Source organism: Solanum lycopersicum, chromosome 2 (genome assembly GCF_036512215.1).
Source record: "Solanum lycopersicum chromosome 2, SLM_r2.1".
NCBI lineage: Eukaryota > Viridiplantae > Streptophyta > Magnoliopsida > Solanales > Solanaceae > Solanum > Solanum lycopersicum.
In genome coordinates this window covers 68,058,856-68,081,437 of record NC_090801.1, presented here as the reverse complement: position 1 = coordinate 68,081,437, position 22,582 = coordinate 68,058,856, and the positions used below count along the sequence as shown (strand labels likewise).

The following is a 22,582-nucleotide window of genomic DNA, read 5'->3' as shown; positions in this document are numbered from 1 at the left end:
TTGCAAGTTGCAACATATTGTTCTCAGGCAATTAACTCTTATTGTGTTCCTTTATCTTGGTGAACCTGCAGGGTTTACCAGAGCCGGAGGTTTTGGCATCTGGAAGTATTGCTGGCTATGTCTGGGATGACCTGAGACTTGACCATAAGCTTATCGTCCAGATTGACGGTAGCTGTCGGCGTCTTAAAGCTTTCACTAGAACAGATACTATATAAGTTTAATTGCATATATTAATGATGACACTCATTATTTTAGTCTCTTTTTTTCAGTTAGATTAGTCTGTTGTATTTTATGCATTGATTTTGAATAGCGTGAACCATTTAATCCAAAAGTTTTAGCTGTAAAAAAAGGGGGCGGGGGATAATTTGATTAGTCAAGTGATAAAGCAGTGTTTTCACAGAATTCACATTAAAAATTGAATTTCAAAGTTCTGTTCAAAGGTGATACATTTCTGTGAAAAGGTATGGTAATTTATCAATAAAATCAACTAATACGTCTTAGTCCCAAACTAGTTAGGGTCACCTATATATGCATCCTCCACATTCGTTTCATTCAATTTAGGCCAGGTTGTTGCTATGCTTAACAATATGTCGTTTAAGTAAAATTAGGGGTTCCTAATAACCAGGCATTTGCTAATGCTCACACTTATCCTTACACTACCATTGAAGTCTCTAACCAGGTCAAAAGGAATTTTAGTGCAACAGTCGCAGCGACAACTAGGCCTTAATCCTCATTAGTTAATATCGTCTATATAGACCATTTCCTTGCTTAAAATTATATCTAGGAAAATGAAGCAGCAGCTGTGCTCTCTGTTGAATTGGAGTACTGTTTTTTACCTTTTATGATGGGAAGTGCGCATCTTGTTCACTTGTGTACGTATTGTTTTAAAGAAAAAAAGAGGATCAGCTGTGCTTTCTGTTCGATTGGAGGTACTGTTTTTACCATTTGTGCTGGGAAGTACTTGTCTTGTTCACATGTGCATGCATTTTTTTTCCAATTTAGGATGACTGTATAATCTCATTTTGGTAATTTTTTGTCTTGCAGCTTTACATCTACAACGTGAAATAAACTTGGATAAAGTGCGTGAATGGAAACCATTTTACAGGATTAAGCAACAGAGAGGTTTAGGGCTTCATTTACCTCTAGAAAAGAAGCCAGAAGATCCAAAGAAAAATTGGTTTCGGCAATTAACTGGCTTGGAGATCAATAAGCTAGGCTTTGAAGTATATGCAGAGGGCTTGACTAGGGTTCTGAGAATTTGTGAGTTTTCTGATAGACGAAGAGGGGACACTTCATTCCATTCCTGCACAAAGATGCAGCTAAGAATATCCTGTTTTGCAATTCAATTACTGGAACGTGCAAAGCAAGTAAGTATATTAAGTATTTTTGTTTTTTTGCCATCACTGCGTCCTTAACCATTTTTCATATAGCTGTTTGATTATTTCAAACTAACAGTTTCAATGTTCTTGAGTGAATTGATTTTTTCTGAAAAAATTAATACCTAATGGCTAATCTTGAATAAGTTATACAATGAAAATAGCATGTTCCCTTCCATTGGAAATTTTCCTTAAGAATGGGTCATCTGCATAGACATCCAAACTGACTCTCTTGTTGAGGAGGTTTTGCACTTAGGAAATGGACATTCTTTTAGTAATATCACAGACTAGAGGTTATTTGTGTTCTGTTTCTTGAGATCAGTCTTAATTCATTTTCTTTCCTGTGATGAAATGTAATGGTGTATCATCTTCCACGGGATTTTTACATTCCCCATTAAGTCAAATACTCCCTTCTTCCGCAGTTTTTCTTGAAATTGGTAACTGTTTAGAAAAATTTCATGCCGGCCACTGAATTCTCAATTGCTTGCAAGCTTTCTTCTTTCTCACTCTACCCTTACGCTTTACACCCAAAACCTATGTTGGGTGGTCTAGGTTGGTAGTCAGCACTTCTCCTAGTACTACTTTACAGTCCGTTTATGAGGTTCTATCCCTCCGTACTTGGGACAACCCTATTTGTCAATGTTCCCCAGACTCCACTTGGGGATTACATTGGGTATGCTTTGTTGTGGGAATATCTTTCTTTAACATATGTGGTAGCTTCTTTTAAATCAAAGCTAAAGTGAACTGCAGGATAGCTTTTCCTTCCTCATTTCCAGTTCTATATAGTGCTTTGTCAAAACCATGAGTATCTTTATCCCCCTGACCATTTAGATCTCAACTAGTGAAGATATCTTGGTAGCCTGGAATCGCTTGAACCAGGGTGTTATATTTTCCCGAAATTTAGTTTTAGCTTCCGTATCTAATCCTATTTGTAGCTAACCGCGCTGACGGAATTCTCATCCGAGTGCGTTTACTCAGAATGTTGACTAAAATCAAACTTAGCCTTTAACTTAAAGTTAAAACGCCTAATCACACCAACTCACACTGAAAAATTTGAGAGTGATGTCGACAATGCTACTAGCATAAAATGACCCTTCCGGAACTGATGGAATCGTCAGAATTGCATTCTGATGTCATCTTCTTGAAATTTTGATCGAAAATGATCATTCAAGGTTCATAAGCTCCAAAAATACTTAAGCTCACACAATAACCAAACGAATGACCAGGCAACCGATTTGTCAGTCCCAGCAAGTCATAAATAACTTGGGATCGATATAGGAACGCTCTAAACGATGCACAGAAGATAAACCACTAAAAATGACAAGAAGGGTCATTACAGAACTCTCTATATTCCTTTAGAATAACAGGATCATAACTGGGTGGTGGACCATGCAAAATATAACATATGTCACACGAGTGTGTCTACGTTTATGACAATGACTACACCTAGATTCAGGTTTTCCAAAACGTTCTCTCCCTCGTCGATTCTCCATAGATTGGTATGTATGTCGGAAACTGCCAAAAGTGCTACACTAGTCTGAAAATATTGGAATCTGCCCACAGTGGCCTGAAAATTCTGATTTTGCCAGAATCTTGTCGGGAACGGCCCGAAAATCACCGAAACCCTAATTTCGGCGATCGGATCTAGAGAAAGATGGTCGGGTTCTGGTCGGAAATACTGGGCGACCCCAACAGAAGAAAAATTCTCGAAAAAAAGTGATCGGAGAACCACTCACGTGCCGGCGCGTGAACAGATCTGCCAGAAAATTCCACCTCTGACCGGCGCGTGGGGGCGCGTGGAGGGGTATTTTCCTGTGGGTTTGGTTGGGGTTTGGTCGCCTGAGTTTCCCGAGCCTCGTGACGGTGTTGTCTTTTGCACAACACCTTCAGAACGAAAGATGACGCAAATCAGTCCCACCGTCGTCACCAAAATCCGACACCGGTGACTTGAAGTTCTCACCAATGCTCTGATACCATGTGAGAAATATATGGGGGAAAAATATTATTGAATTGTGTATATAAATTTTACATTGAGACCTTATTTACAGACTCTACATTAGAATCCTTTTCCGACTAAAAATTCTATTCCTATTCTTATTTTAAGTAGGAAATACTTATTCTATTCTAACAGACATCTTAACTGTAACAAAAACAAACTGAGTTGATATAATCAGTTAAAGAAATCATCCCATTGTCTCACTGCGTGAATCCCCAAAGTGCAATAGAGCCTGTGAGTGCTAAATACTTTTGGGGATATTCTGTTGACCAAAAAGTTCACCAGAAAAATAAATAATTAGCTGGAGGCCCATTGGGGATGGTTGAGACTTGATTTCAGATCAATGAGTGGGCGAAAATGAATGAAAGCTCTTGAAAAGGGAAAATCTAGAAAAAAAAACCTAATTATAGGTTCATAAATATCGTCCGGAAATTTGGAAAAATTGATTGGGTAATGTTTCAACCTCAGTCGACTCTTAGGCTATAATCCTAGAAAAATAGCTAAAAGTTGAGAATCTCATCAGAGGGACGACGGATTCATTCCAACCCCAGCTTCCGGCCGTCAGAGACTCCTGGAACTTGGATGGGGTGGATTTGGAAGGTTGACTTGACCCCCAGAATTTAAAGAGCCTTATAGCAGGGAAGTTAGCACTTGCTGGCACCAGAATTCATTGAAAGATTCCAAATTTTGTTTGGTGCATAGCACTATGTCAAGCTTCAAATGATGATGTGGCCTCTTAGTTGGTTGCTTACATAAGAATATCTAATCTTCTTTTGGTGCTTGATTATGTGCAACACCCACAAAAATGCAAGTGCAATGGTTGCCAAAGAACGTCTGGTGATGAAACTCCTCGTTTTCTTGACGATGCTGGTAAATAATGCACAATGAATGTTTCTTACCAAAGATCTGATATCATGTGAGAAGTGATGAAACATGGAGTAAAGATTGAGATAATGCATAAAGACTTTGAATCTTTTGTAGTCGCACTTTAGAATTGTTAGATTGGATTAGTCTCATATTGATTAAAAAATGAACTGGTGGTATGCTTATATACACTTGAACAATCTTCTCTGCTTGAGCTAAGCTCTTGGGGTTGAGATAGATCCAAGCTCTATATCTTTACATGGTATTTGTAGCACTCCCCTCAAACTAGGCACGATCAATATGTATGCTCCAGCTTGAGAGGAGTGTTATAGAATGTATATAGACTTTATTGTTCATTCTTAGCAAAGTACATAGCCATATTTAAGTAGCAAATTTGTAGGAATCCTTCTTTATTTCTTTCCTTAATTAACACCTAATGTATTGTATTTAGACATAGCGTACCTATTGGAATAATACTATAACTTCTTCCATCTGATTAAATAGTATTAGTGCCAAGTCTTCCCCGTTTAGGTAGCAAATTTGTGGGAATCCTTCTTTATTTCTTAACTTAATTAGCACCTATGTATTGTATTCAGACATTGTGTACCTATTGGAATTATGCAACTTCTTTTATCCAATTACATGGTATCAGTGCCAAGTCCTTCCCTTTTGTGCCCCCATGTTATATTGTCCATGCTCCATTGGGCCTAGGTATGAAGGAGGTGTTAGAATGGGCTAAAGTCTCACATTGGTTGGGGAATGGACTGGTTATCTGTTTATATGAACTTGGGCAATCCGCCTTTCTTGAGCTAGTGTTTTGGGTTGAGTTAGGCCTAAGTGTTATATCTTAACGAGAGTATACAAAATTCTAACCATCTATTTGGGACAGTAACTCTATGTTACATAGTGTATGTCTAATATTTGAAATAACTAAATAACAGATGTAGTATCACTTCTCCTTGTAAATATAATCAAGACAAGTCTGTGAATGTCTACGAAGTCAAAAAAACAGAACCTCTGAGCATATTCAGAAGTTGCATTCTGAAGGCAAGAAGATATGCTTCTTTTCTGTAAGGAAAGCAAGAAGACGGTTCCGGGATCATGAGGATAGTGCTTACCCCTTTCTATGGAACAATAAGTCTTCTGATGGTGCAAATTTAGGTCACTATCCTGCTGGTTGTAGGTATTCCCTGATGTTCCTTTGTCATTAAGAATGTGGGCTATGATTCAACTTCGTGATCAAGTAAGATGGAAAGGAAGAGAGAAATTTGACATCAGAGTTCATCATATAGCTTGTGTATATTTGATATCGAATAACAAACTCAGCTTGGCTTCCATGTGGCATTTTATTGCAGCCTGGTTAATTGTGCTCAATTGCTTAAAAGACTCTCCCTCTGTTCCAAAAATAGTCGTCATATTTCGCTTCTCTAGAGTTAGTTTGACTAATTATAAAGCTAAATTAGATAAAATTAATTCAATATTTTAAAATTAAAATTTAGATATTCAAAAACTATAGAAGTACTATAAATTGTAATTTTTCTTATATCAAATATGTTGAAAAAATAAATTTTAAAATGTTCGTCAAAGTTCATATGGTTTGACTCTTAAAAATATAATTGTGGCAAGTATTTTGGAACGGAGGGAGTAGCTCATTTACCTGATGTTCATATTTGTCACGACCGGAATCTAGACCCCAGACGAGACCGGCGTCGTTGACCTCTCAGAGGTCGCAGACAAGCCTGCTTACGTCATTCTTACTTTACATAGATTAATTTTAGCGGAAAATTTGAAATTTTTGATTCTTTAATCATACTTGTTGAACATTCTTAACATTTCGTAATCGTTCATCATCAACCATCTAACATTTAAGAGATAAGCAACTGAAAGAAATAATTCATTAAGTATTAATTGTATATCGGCCAAAATAGCACCAATACAAAGTTTGAACCAAAACAGGAAAGAAACGCTAGTGGAACATGTTCCGCTAGCTCAACTCTAAAACTACGCTAGAATGTAAAACAGTAGCATCCTCGAAAGCATGAGGACCTACCAAACTCCGGATGAATACTGATGTCCGGATAGCTGCAACAACGAACCTGTAGCTCTAGCGTCCACCTGTGCCTGCACCTAAAAATAGATGTTCGTATGGAATTAGTACACACTTGTACTAAGTATGAGTATATGCAAGTACACACCAGGGACATGCATGAGGAAGAATAGCTCTTTCCTAACAACATGATTTTTGGAAGTCAAGTCAGTGGACTTGCCAAATTGAGATTGGGAAAGTTATGCCATGAGAGTGACATGCATCATTATAATTATCGTATAGCACACAAAACATAACATATTCATATAACACATAACATATAACACATACTTTCTTTCATATTATTCATTCGTATACCATGAGACCTTATTATCATAGACTTAACTTTAAGACTTTCCAAAATGAGGGCTCAACATATGGGACCTCAACTAGGGAGCCTTCTTTAGCAAACACAGAGTCTGCTTCACTCATTCATTCGTATTTCATTTCAATTCATTCATAGGCCAGTGCGAACACCAGCTATACCTAGGATGTAGTTTAAGACTTTCATCGGGTTTGCTGTGCAATGATCAGGAATGACCTAATGTCATTACCTGAATCTAGCTCACCTCTTGATTATCCTATCCTAACACCTTCGGTATCATTCATTTCTTTATATGATTCATTTGAGGCTGGCCTCATTCATTCATTGGGAACTTTAACTTTAACCGACATAGATCATGTGAGCATCATGAAATCCAGTGTCTTCCCCACACCGAAAAGAGGTGGAATCACCGGCCAAAGCGATTCAAATAACATGCTAGCGTATATGGGAATTTAACCCCGCCAGATCCCTATAGTGGCAATATAGGTTCAAAGACTAGGAGATGTGTGGAGACCCATACCCGGCAAGCCGGACAGTCTCATCTCATGAGAATTACGTGAACCTCCGCCCTTCCCGAAAGAAGGCATCACCACTCATAGCTAGCCTATCGGTGCTCGGTATAAAGTTCCATTACATGCAACTCATACATCATAGAAGTTTGCTTCTAGTATGAAGACATCATAGCTCAATAGATGATTTCTCATCTCATCATTAGTATTAAGTGTTTTAAACTCAATATTTTTATTAGAGTATTCATAGAGACTGGTCTCTTCATTATCTTACACTCTCATTGGTGAGTATGTATCGGTAACATTTACTTAAGCTCATTTAAGATTGCTCTCATCATACGCATTAACCTCACATCATGATTGTCACCACATTCTTCATTTCATTACGTATATCTTAGGTTCACTTATTCTTGAACGTATGTTAAACTTATATATCTATACATACAAGCCATGAGGCTTCATTTATAGTTCGTTAAGTGAATTCTTGTTTTTCTAAGATTATGTATTACAAGACTTATGTATCTTGTATATATGCCAAGATCTTTGATTTTTGATCTACGTAGATGACATTATTCTTGAATATTTCACTCACGTATGACTTATGTATCAATACGGAGGTTTGGACACGAGAACCCAAATTTTGAATTATTTGGATATCATTTATATTTTTCATTGATTTTTGTTCTAATATTCATAAATTTAGAACTCTAAGTTAAGTCTCAACATTTTCGTGAAATAATAAATTTTCTATTTTAATTAGAATTCTAAATTAAATTTCAATCATTTACATGAAAGAATAATTTTCTAATTTAATTAGAATTCCAATTTAAATCTCAATATTTACATAAAAGAATTAATATTCTATTTTTAATTAAAATTCTAAATTAAATCTCAATGTTTACATAAGAGAATTAATTTTCCAACTTTAATTAGAATTTTAATTTACTATTATTATTATTTTTAATTAAATTCGCTTGAATAGGGAGGTTGTGGGTTCGAACCCCCACAGCCCCCTTATTTTTCCTCTCATTTTCGCTGAAGAGGAGGCTGTGAGGTAGTGGGTTCGAACCCCCACAGCCCCTCTATTTTTTTTTTTAATTCTTTGACATCCAAAAATTTCCAGATTCTTTTTAAACCTATTTCTATGTTTTTGGAAATTTATTCCACTATTTTTTCTGCACTTTTTCATCAAGTTTCACATTAGTTCTTAGGGAGATTTCATGGTTCATTCACTTCACTATGCTTCATCAAAATGAACATCACATTGCACACCCATTTCACACATAAAATACATGATAAATAAACAACTTATATACCCCAAAACAATGCCTAAAACACTGCCCTATACACACCCATACATCAACTTTTTCCGGTCATATTCTGATGATCATTATCGCGATTTCCCGCACATAAACACACTCATATTTAATTTAAACACATCATTCATGCAAAAATCTAGCAGCACAACATACCCATCCTACAAATTCATTAGGGAGCTAAGGACAAGGACATACGAAGGGGAACAACCTTAGTTTCAAGAGTTTAAGAAACGTCCGAAAGAAAGTACTCTTGGAGAAAGAATTCCATGAGAGAAACTCATACCTTAATCGATGTTCAAACTTTAATGTTGCTGCCCGGAAAACTCCTCCAAACCACTCCCAATTCACTTCAAAGTATACCTCTCTTAGCCTTGACGTTTTGATTACTTTTTCTTTTGCTTAAAAAAATTTTTTGTGAGTTCTTCAAGCATGAAAATTATTGATATTTTGGCAGAAATAATGTGAGGAAGATGGAGAACGTGAGAGAGGGAGTTTAGAAGCGTGAGAGAGAGAGGGCTAATTGGATTAGGAGACTAATTCAAGAATTAGTCAAATAACATTAAAATAAATAAATACAAATCTGTTTTATTTATTTATTTATTTATTCATTTAAAACGTGAAAGGACAATTATGCCCTTAAATACCTATTTATTCTTATTTACATAATTCTCTTTTTTTTTTGAATCGTTACAATATTCATCTTTTAACCTACTGAAGGATGTAGTTGACAAGGATAAGAGCAATGCATTGATCTATAATCCAATCATTCTGGCAAGACTGAATAGGATAGACTTTGATGCCGTGTTTGCCGAAAAGCACAAGCTCAACCATCTCAGGGTACAGGTAATCTTCTATTCTGGTGCTTTATATTCATTTCTGTGGTGGTTCTCATCTGTCCCAAGTCTGATTCTAATGACTTGCCTGATGATATTCTCAACCTCAAACTGCTAATGTCTCTGTAATCATGATGCAGTCACTGAGTGTGGAGCCTAAGTGGATTGGAGCTCCTTTTGCATCAATGCTTCGGAGGCACCACGTAGAAAATATCGACACAAATGACCGTGTACTCCGTGTTGGACTTGTTCTAGCTGCATCAAGTTCTAGTGTCAAACATGTCCAACACTTATCAATTGTGCTCCAGGTATACTGTGCTGTACACATATACTGTATGAATCTCTCTTCTGGAACTATCATATTCTTGTACAAGATCCATCTGTTTTGGCAGGGACATTTATAGGCCTTTAACATAATGTTCCAAGATCTACAGGGAATTGACGTGTGGCTGGATCACTGTCATATTTTTGTTATACTTACATATCCTGTTTGTTCCATTTTGATACCGCTGATTTTTCTTTGCAGCCCCTTGATTTCAACCTCGATGAAGAGACATTAATGAGAATTGTTCCTTTCTGGAGAACGTCCCTCAGAGATACAAATACTCCAAGTCAAAAGTATTACATTGATCATTTTGAGATACATCCTGTTAAGGTGTCTACAGAACTTTGGTTTCACTATGCGCCCCTTCCCAAGGAAGTTATTTTATCACCAAGAATTAACTCGCGTTTTCTATCCTAATAATGTTCCTAAAGGTTGTGGCAAGCTTTCTTCCAGGGGAATCTTATGCTAACCATAGCTCCACGCAAGAGACACTAAGATCTTTACTTCACAGTGTTATAAAGGTCTGATACATAGTACTTCCTCTGTCCCTTTTACGTGACACCATTTGAGTGGAATGGAGTTTAATATGTTAAGATGGCTTCTATATCACATTAAGAGAGTAGTTGAAAAGTTAGTTTCAGAGAGAACACAATATTATAGTTCAAAATTTGAACTCTTGAAACTTGTGATAGTTGAAAACAAAAATGAAGCTAATTTACTGTTCTTGTCATTATATCTATAATTGCTTCCAATAATTATGAATATATAGTGAATTTCTTGCGGAAGCCACTACTAGGATGATGTCAACTTGTCCCAGGATGGAAGGATATAATGTCAATTGATGAGGGAATATTAAAATTCATTACAGTTGTTCATACTTACTATTTGAGCAAAGGTCTTTTCTTGATTATACCTGTGGTGTAACATTCTGTTTCCGATATCTGCATTTTTAGATACCTCCTGTCAAAAATATGACCGTAGAGCTCAATGGCATCCTTGTAACTCATGCATTGGTCACTTTGCGGGAGTTGTCAATTAAATGTGCCCAACATTATTCTTGGTAAGCCTGTGTTTACTTGTTTGGCTTATGTTCTCAATAATTATTGCTCAATAGTAGCTGAAAATTGCCATTCACTCTAGGTATGCAATGAGAGCAGTATACATTGCAAAGGGAAGTCCCTTGCTGCCACCAGCTTTTGCTTCTATATTTGACGACTTAGCTTCATCATCTCTGGATGTTTTCTTTGATCCTTCTACTGGCCATCTTAATCTTCCTGGCCTCACAATTGGTATGCCCATGAAAACTCCGAAATCCTTGGCTTACTGCTTGATGCATCCATGTTTAGACTTAAGATGAGTACTGCTCATTTACGTGACCTGTGCTTCCATGGACAAGCATTTATGTGGCTAATCTCCTTTGATGCAGTGATGCTTTTACGGGGTCTTTTGTTCCAGCCCCTACTGAATTTGCCTTTGCATCAGAATACCAGGAAACGAATACTTCATGTGAAATTTAAGAAAAACTGTGTGTTTAATGGGAGACTATTTGAATATTACTGTCTTCTTATTTTGGGTTAACTTGCCTTTGCAAGGTGTGCTTCTTAGTGGAAATGATCTTGTGTTGGGGGCTGTTTTGGTACGCCATAAATCTTGTCAAAACTGAAACCTTTTTAGCAACATTATCATACTGAAGTGGCGTATTAGGCATAGGCAAGTGAAAACAGCTTGTATGTCAAGGCAAAATTGTGCATTGCTAACTCTGCCCATTTTCTTGAGCGCCTATGACGCAGAAAGTTCTTCGAATTAATGTTTAATGAGATAATTTGTAACTTAATCCAATCCAACCTGATAACTAGATAAATCTAAATCAAGGAGAGTTTTCAAACCATAAAACAGCTCGAACATTTGAATTCCAGTGCAAATAGATTATAGGATGTCAGACTTCTATGCAGTACTTTATACCCAACTCTCATGAGAGTAATGATATCAGCTGCTTTTCCGGTTCAATTTGCTTTATGATGAAGAATTAGTATGACAATCTTTGCTGCAGGTCTCTTGGAATTCACTGGCAAGTATGACTTTTCCCCTTTTATTTATGTATGTTTCCTTATCAAAGTCTCTGCTTACCTTTTGGATGAAGGTACTTTCAAACTCATTCGTAAGTGTATTGATGGTAAAGAGTTTTCTGGAACAAAAAGATACTTTGGCGATCTAGGGAAAACTGTAAGTTATATATTTTTGTTGATTTTTTTGTTCATGGTTGATTTGCAATTGTCAATGACGCTGCAAAGGGTGTTTCATATGCAGTTTAAGTCAGCAGGATCAAATATCCTGTTTGCTGCTGTCACTGAAATATCAGACTCGGTTCTGAAAGGAGCAGAAGCTAGTGGTTTAAATGGAATGGTAAGAACATCTTATCTGATAGCATTACAAATACTGTAACTACTAAGTGCCAACTTGAAGTGTTCAACCTTGATCTAGTGCTAGTTAGGTACTATTTCAGATTGTAATTTGGCTGTCACCCGAATCGATTTGATATGTTCTTTCCAGGTGAATGGTTTCCATCAAGGAATACTTAAATTGGCAATGGAACCTACATTACTGGGGAGTGCTTTCATGGAAGGTGGCCCTGATCGAAAAATTGGGCTTGATCGAAGTCCTGGGGTTGATGAGGTACAACACATTCACGGATGATTTCTTATCCATTTCATTTTCTTTCTGTTAGAGATAACAGATGCTGGTGGATGCAAACTTCTGTTGTTTGAGTGGGATAAATCAATGCTACATTTTAATGTGCCATCCGGAAGTATTCGGACAGTTTGGTCAAAGCTCAAATGAGATGGTTGTGTTGATTGACATAACTGGCATGGTTTTGGTGCAGCTCAGTGAGCTTTTAACTCGTGTCTAACTTGCCATTCCCCCTGGATCTTCATGACTCATCTATCTTGTAAAAGGGGAAGAGGATGATTTTTATCATGGAAGGGATCAATTTATACGACATTGAATAAGCGCACTTTAAACTGCATAAAACCTGTAGAATGGTGAACCAAATAACTGTTGATGGAGTAAAAAATATCAGCTATAGTCTACATGGTATTAACTTCAGGTGCAACGACTCATCATTTCTGTAGGCCTAAAAGTTGTAATATGGCCTACAGGAATCTAATTAGATCAACCATAATCTGTTTCTTATCAAATAAATGGCCTACAGGAATCTAAGTAAGATCAACCATAATCTGTTTCTTATCAAAGAAAATGGCTTACAGGGATCCAATTTCCTTTGGATGAAAGAAAATAGCTAGATGGCTCTGAAGAGCTTGGAAATTTTAAAGATAGTTGTTGTCTTGTTGATGAAGCATCTGATTTCTATCTGAGGGCCTGTTGTCAGGCTAACAATGAATATCTCCTGCTAATTCTGTTACATATCTGCCGTTATTGCTCTTGTTGTTGGTGTGACAGTTTAGTTAGTCCTCTCTCTCCTGTTGTTTTTGGGGGTTTTACAAACATGTAGTGCTGAATATTTCAATGCACTGCGGTTACTGTCATCTCATATCTAGTGTGTGTTTGGGAGGTTATAGTTATTCTAGCATATTAAAGCATCAAATTTTAGTGACCCTTTCGGTTGTAATGCAGCTATACATTGAAGGGTATCTCCAAGCCATGTTAGATACATTGTATAAGCAAGAATACCTGAGAGTCAGAGTCATTGACAACCAGGTAACTAAAAATTATGTTCTTTGTGCGTGTGTGGTTTGCGCTTTTCAAAGATATGCCAAAATTAAAAACTTGTAGCACTGCCTTTTATTTACTTATAAATATGCCGCGGCTGAAAACTTCTAGGCACTGTAATTACATTCTTCATGAGACTGAATTTTTTTGTCAGAACTACAGTAAAATTAGTAATACAGTAGGGTATCTAGCTTGCTTAGCTCTAATTTCTGTTCATAGCAAATTAAGTTCCACATGTAGTGATGCCAATCTCAAAATGCAACATAAATTGCAAATGGCTTTTATGTTTTATTGTGAAGGTTATCCTGAAGAACCTACCACCAAGCAGTTCACTTATAGAAGAGATTGTGGAACGTGTGAAGGGATTTCTTGTTAGCAAAACATTGTTGAAAGGAGATACTTCAACAGCTGCTCGTCCCTTGCGTCACATGAGGGGGGAACGTGTGAGTATTACTCTTTTTCCCTTTCATTCTTCTATGACCAGATAATTGTGGACTGGACGATTTCTGTGATCAACATATGAACTTTCCTGATATAGCATTGTTATCTCCGTGCTCCATTACTGATCAGTCGTTCCAATTTACGAGCACTCTTTGCACTAAGCATATTTTACTTGGTAGATTGAGGAATTTTGACCTCTCTGCTATATTCTCATATTCAAGCTTTTTTAAAAAAAAAAAAAACATATGGCCCCAAAGAAGACGACTTGTTCTTCAATTCTGTTGGTTTGACAGTGCTATTAATGTTTATTGCTTTAGGAATGGCGAGTCGTACCAACAGTGCTGACCTTGTGTGAACACCTTTTTGTGAGTTTTGCAATTCGGATGCTACGAAAGCAAGCTGGTATAGCAGTTGGGAAAATGAATTGGAAGCAGAAAGTGGAAGGTGATGATGAGAAAGCCATTGTACCTGCATCTGGACAAAAGCTCGATTTTTTATGGAAATGGGGATTTGGAAATTTTGTTCTATCAGGGATTCTAGCATATGTCGATGGACGATTATGTCGCTATATATCTAATCCTATAGCTAGAAGGATTGTTAGTGGCTTCCTGTTAAGTTTCCTGGAGAGAAATGAATAACATTTTCTTGTCTTAAAGCTTTTTCTAGGAAAAAGAATAAATAGCAAGTGCATTTTGTTCATATGAGAGGATAATAGATGATCCTTCCCCTTTCGTTTTTATTCCAAATGTATATAACAAAGCAAAAATAAATAAATTTTTTTTTGGTCTTCCTGTATGCCTACACAAGAATTTAGCACAGAAACTTTCTACATTCTATTGAACATTGTATGAAGTCCATGCCTGCGTGCTTACATTAGTGAGTTAAATCTCTTTCGTGTGAATTTATTCATAATATTAACAAGATCAAAGTTGTAAAAGAAAAACGATTATTAAATGAGCCCATAGATGTAAAATGATCAGAGTAAAACGAGTGATGCAGCACACTGTTTCCTCCAATTTGCATTCTCCTTTCCCTTTCAACCTTTTAATTTTCAACAAATTTGTCCCCCCCTCTTCCACTTCGGGATAAGCATTACATTGTGCTGACACTTCATTTGCTACTCGATAAGTTAAATAAATGGTTAATAAGTCCTCTCTTCCTATGTTATGTTTTGTTTATCAATTGATCGAGACACACATTTTTTGGGAGTTGCTATTACTCGAGTACATTAAAATTAAAAACCACTTGCTTTAATAAAAACAGACGAACCCAAGAAGACAATATACCCACAGAAAGATTTGAATTATGAATGCTATTAATAGATTTAGTCACAACTCACAATTCTTCAACGTTTCTACACTTTTTATGTTGTGAGATACAAAAAAATATGGCTTTTGCGATATCCAAAGAGAAAATAGGCAGTGATGATCAAGATAGTGTCGAGACAGAGAGAGTAATAAGTAGCCAACTCTATTTGAAGTCATCGTCCCATGAAAATCTTGACAAAAATGTTGTGCTGAGGAGACTTCGTCACCATAAATACTTGCAAAAGGTTCGTGGAAATTTGAAGACTCTATTGGACAGTTATTCGACAAGGGATTATTATGAGCACAAGTGGCTTGAACAGGGCGACGTTTTCTGCTCCCCTTAGCATATATATTTCCCTCCTTGTACCAAACATCCTTACCTCTCTGTCTCTTGAGTTTCTGTGGGCGGAGCCTAAATTTGAAGTTTATTGAATCAAAGCTATTGATTTCTATCGAATTCACGTATTATATACATACCTTCAAAATGTATGAATAATGGCCTGGAAGACCGAGTGAAGGACGGGATATGAAGTTAGAGACTTAAAAGGTTTTTAGTATCGAACACATTGTACTTTTTCAAATGTTATGAATTCAAATTTTCATATTTATTGAAATTCTAATGTAATGTATTTTCGGTCTATGTCAAAAATCGGTCTATATATATAAATAAATAAGTTAGAGCGATGGTTTTGATTTCATTAGTAACTGGTTATAGAAATTTAATTTTGTTTGTAGAAATCAATAGAGAGTTGTAAAATAAAAATTACGAATTTGGGTTATAACTTAAATAGAGATTCATTTTGCTTAAAATCCGCAAGTTGGTTTGAATAAAACTAGTGGCACAGCCCACTGTTTTGTTTCCACAGTTATTTGCATTGACCTTCAATGTCATCCTCTTCCACTTGAGGATAACTATTACACTTGTTATTATTTTTATATGGTGCTGACACTTTATTTTGTTATTGATAGACACATTTAGGATAAATAAGAAGTTACTATTATTATTAACTTATTCACCCAAAAAGGGTGATTCAGTATCTAGAAACTACTTAGCTTAAAATAAAACCGGAGGAGCCCCCAAATAGGCGGTTACTATACATAAGAAGACAAAAGAGTTGCCCACAGAAATATTTGCATCTACCTTCCTATTTATAGATTAGTTGTTATCCAAATCATTCAAAAATGATATCGAAAGAGCAAAAACCTTCGTTCTCTGAGTCTCAGAATGTGAATCAAGGTGGCGAGAATGGAAACTCTGTAATAAGTAGTGAGCTCTATTTGAAATCATCGACTGATCACCAAAATCTTGACAAAAATGTTGTGTTGAGGAGACTTCGTTTTCACAAAGTTCGTGCAAAGTTGCAGGGTCTATTGGACACAAGGAATTATGATTATTACGAGCACAAGTGGTTAGAACAGGGCGACGTTTTCTGCTCCCCCTAGGCCCTCTCTCTCTCTGTTTTTGTCTTCTGTGCCTAAGATTTAAAGTAATGACGAGTTCAATTTTAACATCAAATATATTGCAATCATCATCATATTATTGGTTATAGAGAAATTTCCTATTTCTTTAAGGTTTAGTAACATATATTAGTATAAGTTGAACCATGTAAATATCGCTTCCTTTTCTGTTTAGATAATAATGCACTTTTCTCGTGTTTCTGCTCTTTCAAATAAAATTGAGTATCAAACTTGTGTTCCGTCAAACCACGTACTTCACATAAATTGGAACGAAAGAAATTGAGCCACGTATGCTTACAAGTTACAACATACTCCGAAGTTGGTTCATTTATGCGCAGAACATGTATTAAAGTAAAAGTGTATCACAAGTGTCAACTGAAACGAAAAAGTCACAGCAAGATCTCAACATCCATAGAATATGGTGATTTACGTAAGTCATTTAAGTGAATAATGAATAGGTGACCAATCTTTAGACTCTTGATCATTTCCTCCTGAATAATTTTACTAGATAGTTGTTTGAAAAATTATCTAAAATATTTTGTTTTAGGATTATAATATTACTCAACTTTACCTATTTTTTTAGACTGTGTGCTTATTCAAAAAATACATTCTCTCTTTTTTATTAGGATGATATGTCACATTATTTATTTTTTTATCATTAAAAAAAATGCTTCAAATCTATTAAAACGTTAGGTTGCAATATGTTTTTTAAAAAAAATATTATTTTCTATTTATATTTTTTAGATATATAAAAATAATTTTAAAAATGAACGAAAAAAGTATTTCATTTCTACAAGTAACTACTAATAGATTGATTTAAATATTTTTTAAAATAAGTTTTTTAATGATAATTATTATTTTTTTACTATAATTTTTTAATTAATTTTTAAATAATAATTATAGTTTTTTTATGGTGCATTTTTTCTTCTCCTATTTAGATAGGTATTTCTACATTTCATTTTTTTAGAGTATTTCCTTAAATCACGGAAAGTTTGATAAATATAAATTGACATTATAGTTTTTTTTATAAAATAATTCACTTTTTCAGTTTTTATTTTTTAACCTTAAAAATTGAAATTTGAAGCATTTAAAGATCTTTCATTTTTTTCTCCGTAATAGCCATTACTGTTTTTTTTTTAAAAAAAAAAGTAGCTCAATTTTAATTTTTTTTCCTTTAAAATTGAAATTAGAGGCATTTAAAAATCATCCAGTTTTTGTCTTTACAGTTTTTTTTAACAAAAGAACTTTTATTTTCTATTTAAAATAACTATATTAAAATTCCTGTTTTTTAAATTGTATTTTTAAAGCATATTTAAGATGCTTTTTGAAAAATTAAAATTCTTGAATATTAGTGGTGCTGACACGTGACACTTTTTACTTCTCCTATTAGATATAGATAGATTTTTAAATTAAAAAATATAGTTAAACCCACATATTATATCCAGTAAAAAAAATTACATCAAGAACTGTAATATGAGCTCCTTCGGTTCTTCAAGAAAATATGTGAGTTCTTTTTGTTATTTAAAAGAATTAGAAAAATATTAATAATAAATTAAAAAATATGACATGGCACCCTAGTAGGAGAAAAATAATGTATCTTTTATGTTAAGTATATATTTTAAGAAAATTAGTCAAAGTTGAATAATATTATAGTCATAAAACAAATATAAGTGATATTTTTAGATAATTTCTTAACCAGGAATGACTATACGAGGAAATTACTCTTTCCTCCTTCAAGCATCAATACTTTCACACTTTCACTAATTAATTAATTTAGAAATTGATCCTCATTAATTCATGAACCGACACGAATATCTAACATTTATATTTTAGGTAAACTATGCAAGCTTTCTTTTTTTATATATTATACGCAGTACATCTTAACATGTATGATGTATGTGCAGTACTTTTATTGTGTTAACACCTACCACCATTGACATCTTTTATAGTAAAGTTAGAGAATTTTCATTTGTCTATAGGACGTTTAACAACTTCTCTAAATTACAGAACCAAATTTATCATCACTAATAAAACCAATATATTTATTTTGTGAAGATGATTTATGTGATTAAAACAAATCAAAAGTAAGTAGGTACAAAATGTTCTTTTTGGAGGTTCTTGATTTGCAACCGTGTTAATAATTGTTTATTTGACGACAAAATCGGTTCAATTGATATTATGATCCATTACGAAGAAAAAATTAAAAAGAATTATATCCAACCTACCAACATTAGATCTGATATTTTATATATAATACATACAAGAGTATAATTAAATTATAAGGGTTATAATTGAATTATATATAATATATTATAAGAGAATAATATATACATGCCCTTGTTTTATATGTGGACTCTGGCGCATATTTGGGTTAGGTTCATTTCTACTCTAAAAGGATATACGTTTCGAGTATAAATATATTTCTATTTGTTCACAAGCTTAGAAATATATATTTTTTTTTTTTTTAGCATATTAGGAGAAATATATATATCTTAGCATTAATAATATATTTGTTAAAAATAATTATAAGAATTTAATAATTAATATTAGTAAAATAAATTGTGATAAACTATTCATATTAATTGCTCTACTATAATTTCGTAATAAACATGTCAAGTAAGTTTACTCTACTATATATATCACTTTTTCACGTTTTGAATAATTTTTTTTATTTTATTTTATGTATATGATTAACAATTAAATAATCGTACCAAATTAAATTGAAATTGATAAAAATCAATCAATAAATATATATTATATTTAATTTAATTTTAATAATTTTAAATTTAATTAAATTAATCTGATTTTAATTTTGATCAAATTGAAATGGACCGGTGAAGTGCGTGCCAAATCTTCAACAAAGTAAAAGTAAACTGATAAATCATTTTATAAGCTTCCAAATTGAGATTTAGTCATAGCACGACAAAGTAGACCAAGTCAACACCTTATCTAACGTTAGTTTAATTTGTTTCTGTCTTCGATAAACGACATTTCTTTTGTCCTTTTCAATTTAATTTTTTTTCTTAATGACGATGTTCGTATACCTTTTTGCAACATTATATCTATCGGCTAATTTGTAATTCTTAATACGAGCTTGGAGTCTAAAGAGTATAAAATATTAATAAAAATTTTAAAATGATATATAAAATTTTATATTAATCAAAATGGCAAAATCGATGAAATAACAGCAATTTTCTTCACCGGAAAAAGCAAAATCGCTGTTACTGCAGCGATTTTGCAAAATATTATTTTTTTAAAAAAAAATCAAATCGCTACCTAGGCAGTGATTTTCAATTAATGTTTTCTTAAAAAAAACAGCTATTTTCTTTTAAAAAATTTAAGAAAATAATTTTTTTAAAAAGAAAATCATAGGAAAAATTAATTTTATTGATTTTCAAATTTTTTTTTGAAATTCAAATATATAGCTTATAAGAAAATATGAATTGTTTTTAAAAAAATTAAGAATAAGTAAGGTAACAAAAATATTTTTTTTCTAAAAAATTATATTATATTGAATTTAAATTTAAATGATGTTTGAGTTCAAATAAAATTCTAACTTTTTTAACCTCTTTTATTTATATTTCCACAATGTCATATAATATTAATCTTCATATTTTTTCATCACCCATCATTACCTTCTTCATATTCTTTATTTTATTATAGATTTTTTAAAAAATATTTTTATTTTCTACATGCAGATGAGAGATTGTCCATTTTTTTAAAAAAAAATTGTTTAGAAAATCAAAGCAATTTTTCTCTTTTTAAAAGAAAAAAAATTAAAGAAGGCAACGATTTTCTTTAAAATTTTCATTTATTTTTTTTAAAATTGTTGCTTAGATGGCGATTTTTTTTTAAAAAAAATCATTGCTTTTTCTGGTGGAGGAAATCGCAGTTGTTTCAGCAATTTTACTGTTTTGGTTAATATAAAATTTTATATACCGTTTTGAAATTTTTGTTAATATTTTATACTCCTCCGAATTCTCCTTAATACAGTAGTAGATAACGGGTTATTTAATTCACAAATCAAATTTAAGTATTCCATTTACATTCTTTTTTAGCTGAGTTTTGACCAACTTTTAGTTGTGCTTCTGGCAGCGCCCAATTATTCCTGCATGGTAATCTCTGACTTTTCTACATTTCTTTTGTAGTATTTGAAATATATGCTTATGGGATAGGTATAAGAATTTTTGGCAAAATGTTTTCATGCATTGACTTGAGATTGTGCATTGAATGGTTAAATCTGAGGTTCATGCATAAATCCCAAAATCATATTTCCAAATCTAAGCAGAAAATTAGGGAAAGAATTACATTGGTTTTGACCATCCACAGAGATTTACCACATTATCTTGATAGGACAATGATAATTAAAAATCGATAAAGATATATCATGCATCGCGTGTTTATATTAAATTCTTCTATTTTATTATGACCAAATAAGAAAATATTAAGAACAAAGTCATTACTTAAATAGTACTATGATTTAGCAATAAGAGTGTCATGTCTTTTGCCATATATTTTAATCAATTTGATATTAATATCTTACTAATAAATTTGTTAGAATAGGACATATACCATTTATTTGAGTAATAATGCTGGTATATAGCATATACAAAGCTTAGATCAACACTTTTGACTTTTTTCGGCTTAAATTTAGAGACAAATGGCAATAAGTCCACTAGTACTTAATTTCATATTATAACGAACATGATTATTGACAATATTTTAAAGTTGTCCTAAGGTAACTCATAAGAACTTGTGCTATACAAAGTACAAAAATATTACTATAATATTTTTTTAATGGACGAGAAAATGATGAATTAGGAGAAAAGATCAGTAAAAGACAGAAACTAAACGCATGAGTAGCAGTTGCTTCATTGTGTCATATTGACAGGATCAGTTGTGCTTGAGTTTGTTTTTTTTTAAAAAAAGAAATGCGTCCTTTTTTTTTCCACACAGCCAGATATAGGTACACTATACTTTTATTAGATTCTATTTATAAAATTATATAGGATATATTATTGTTATTGTTGAAGTAACAATAAAATATTGTGGTTCGGTTTGTTTTTGTTATTTTAGTTCGATTTTTTTATTTCGGTTTTTTGATGGGCTTACTTAATGGACTTTTTAAAATTTTAAACTTTATAATTTTTTTGTTTGATTTTTCAACTTAATGGACTTAAAAGTAAAAATAGACAATACATAAAAAATAGACATCTCGCGGCTGTTGTTGTTGCTGATGGCGCCTGGCGGGCGGCTGCTGCTGCCTGAAAGAGAAAGAAAAAGAAGAGGACGAAGACTAGAATAGAAAGAGGTGCTGCCTCCAAGAGGAAGATAAATAGGGACATTACAAAGGATTTCACATACTTTTTTCTTTTTTGAAAAAAATTATTTAACATTACGGCGTCTACGAATTTCTCGAGCGTGAGCTCGCCCTGCACTCCTGCTTGACGGACAACAAGTTCTTTTACCTGCCCACAGATTTCTTGCAAGAGCAATTATTAATTTATATAATATAAATTATAGTATAATATTTCGGTTTAAACCGAAATATCAAATACCAAAATATTATGTACCAAAAAATTGAATTGAAATATCAAAAAATTCAAAAAAATAAATCGAATATCGAATCGAAAATCAAAATACCAAAACTAAAATTTTGAAAAAATTCAATTCACTTCTATATTTTGATTTTCCGATGTTTATGCCATCCCGAACTCCCTTTTTTTGGACAGCAATGATTTAATTACTTTCGTTACTGACTAATGTAAAATGATTGTTTCAATACATGAAGTCTGCTACAGCAATAGCGTACAAATTGCAAATTTAATATATTTTTCGAATCAAAGCCTATCACTTCATTTTCTTTCAATGAACTTTCTAATAATTTACGCTGAATAATTTAATTGAAAAGTCAAAAATTTGATTTCGATATTACCATTTGTAACCATAGCTAGAGCATATCTGGTCATATTATTATCTAGATTCGATTATTAAGAGACTAGAATAAATAGTTA

General features: G+C 33.3%; 1 protein-coding gene across 6 annotated transcripts in view; it reads left to right on the top strand.

Moving 5' to 3' along the window:
* Positions 1–14,592, top strand: part of LOC101257436 (uncharacterized) — a 39,307-nt gene extending 24,715 nt beyond the window's left edge. For 4 of the 6 annotated variants that reach the window (XM_019212478.3, XM_019212480.3, XM_019212477.3 and 1 more), the window contains 14 exons: positions 72–168; positions 1,045–1,367; positions 9,193–9,318; positions 9,449–9,616; positions 9,835–9,963; positions 10,065–10,154; positions 10,587–10,693; positions 10,774–10,922; positions 11,684–11,856; positions 11,941–12,036; positions 12,184–12,306; positions 13,267–13,350; positions 13,662–13,805; positions 14,121–14,592. In XM_019212478.3, the coding sequence (XP_019068023.1) occupies positions 72–168; positions 1,045–1,367; positions 9,193–9,318; positions 9,449–9,616; positions 9,835–9,963; positions 10,065–10,154; positions 10,587–10,693; positions 10,774–10,922; positions 11,684–11,856; positions 11,941–12,036; positions 12,184–12,306; positions 13,267–13,350; positions 13,662–13,805; positions 14,121–14,441 (2,130 nt within the window). In that variant the 3' untranslated portion in view covers positions 14,442–14,592. Of the gene's footprint in view, positions 1–71; positions 169–1,044; positions 1,368–9,192; positions 9,319–9,448; positions 9,617–9,834; positions 9,964–10,064; positions 10,155–10,586; positions 10,694–10,773; positions 10,923–11,683; positions 11,857–11,940; positions 12,037–12,183; positions 12,307–13,266; positions 13,351–13,661; positions 13,806–14,120 lie in introns of those variants that run through there. The other 2 variants (XM_010317866.4, XR_002027071.3) reach the window with 2 other exon arrangements.
* Positions 14,593–22,582: the final 7,990 nt, after the last annotated feature.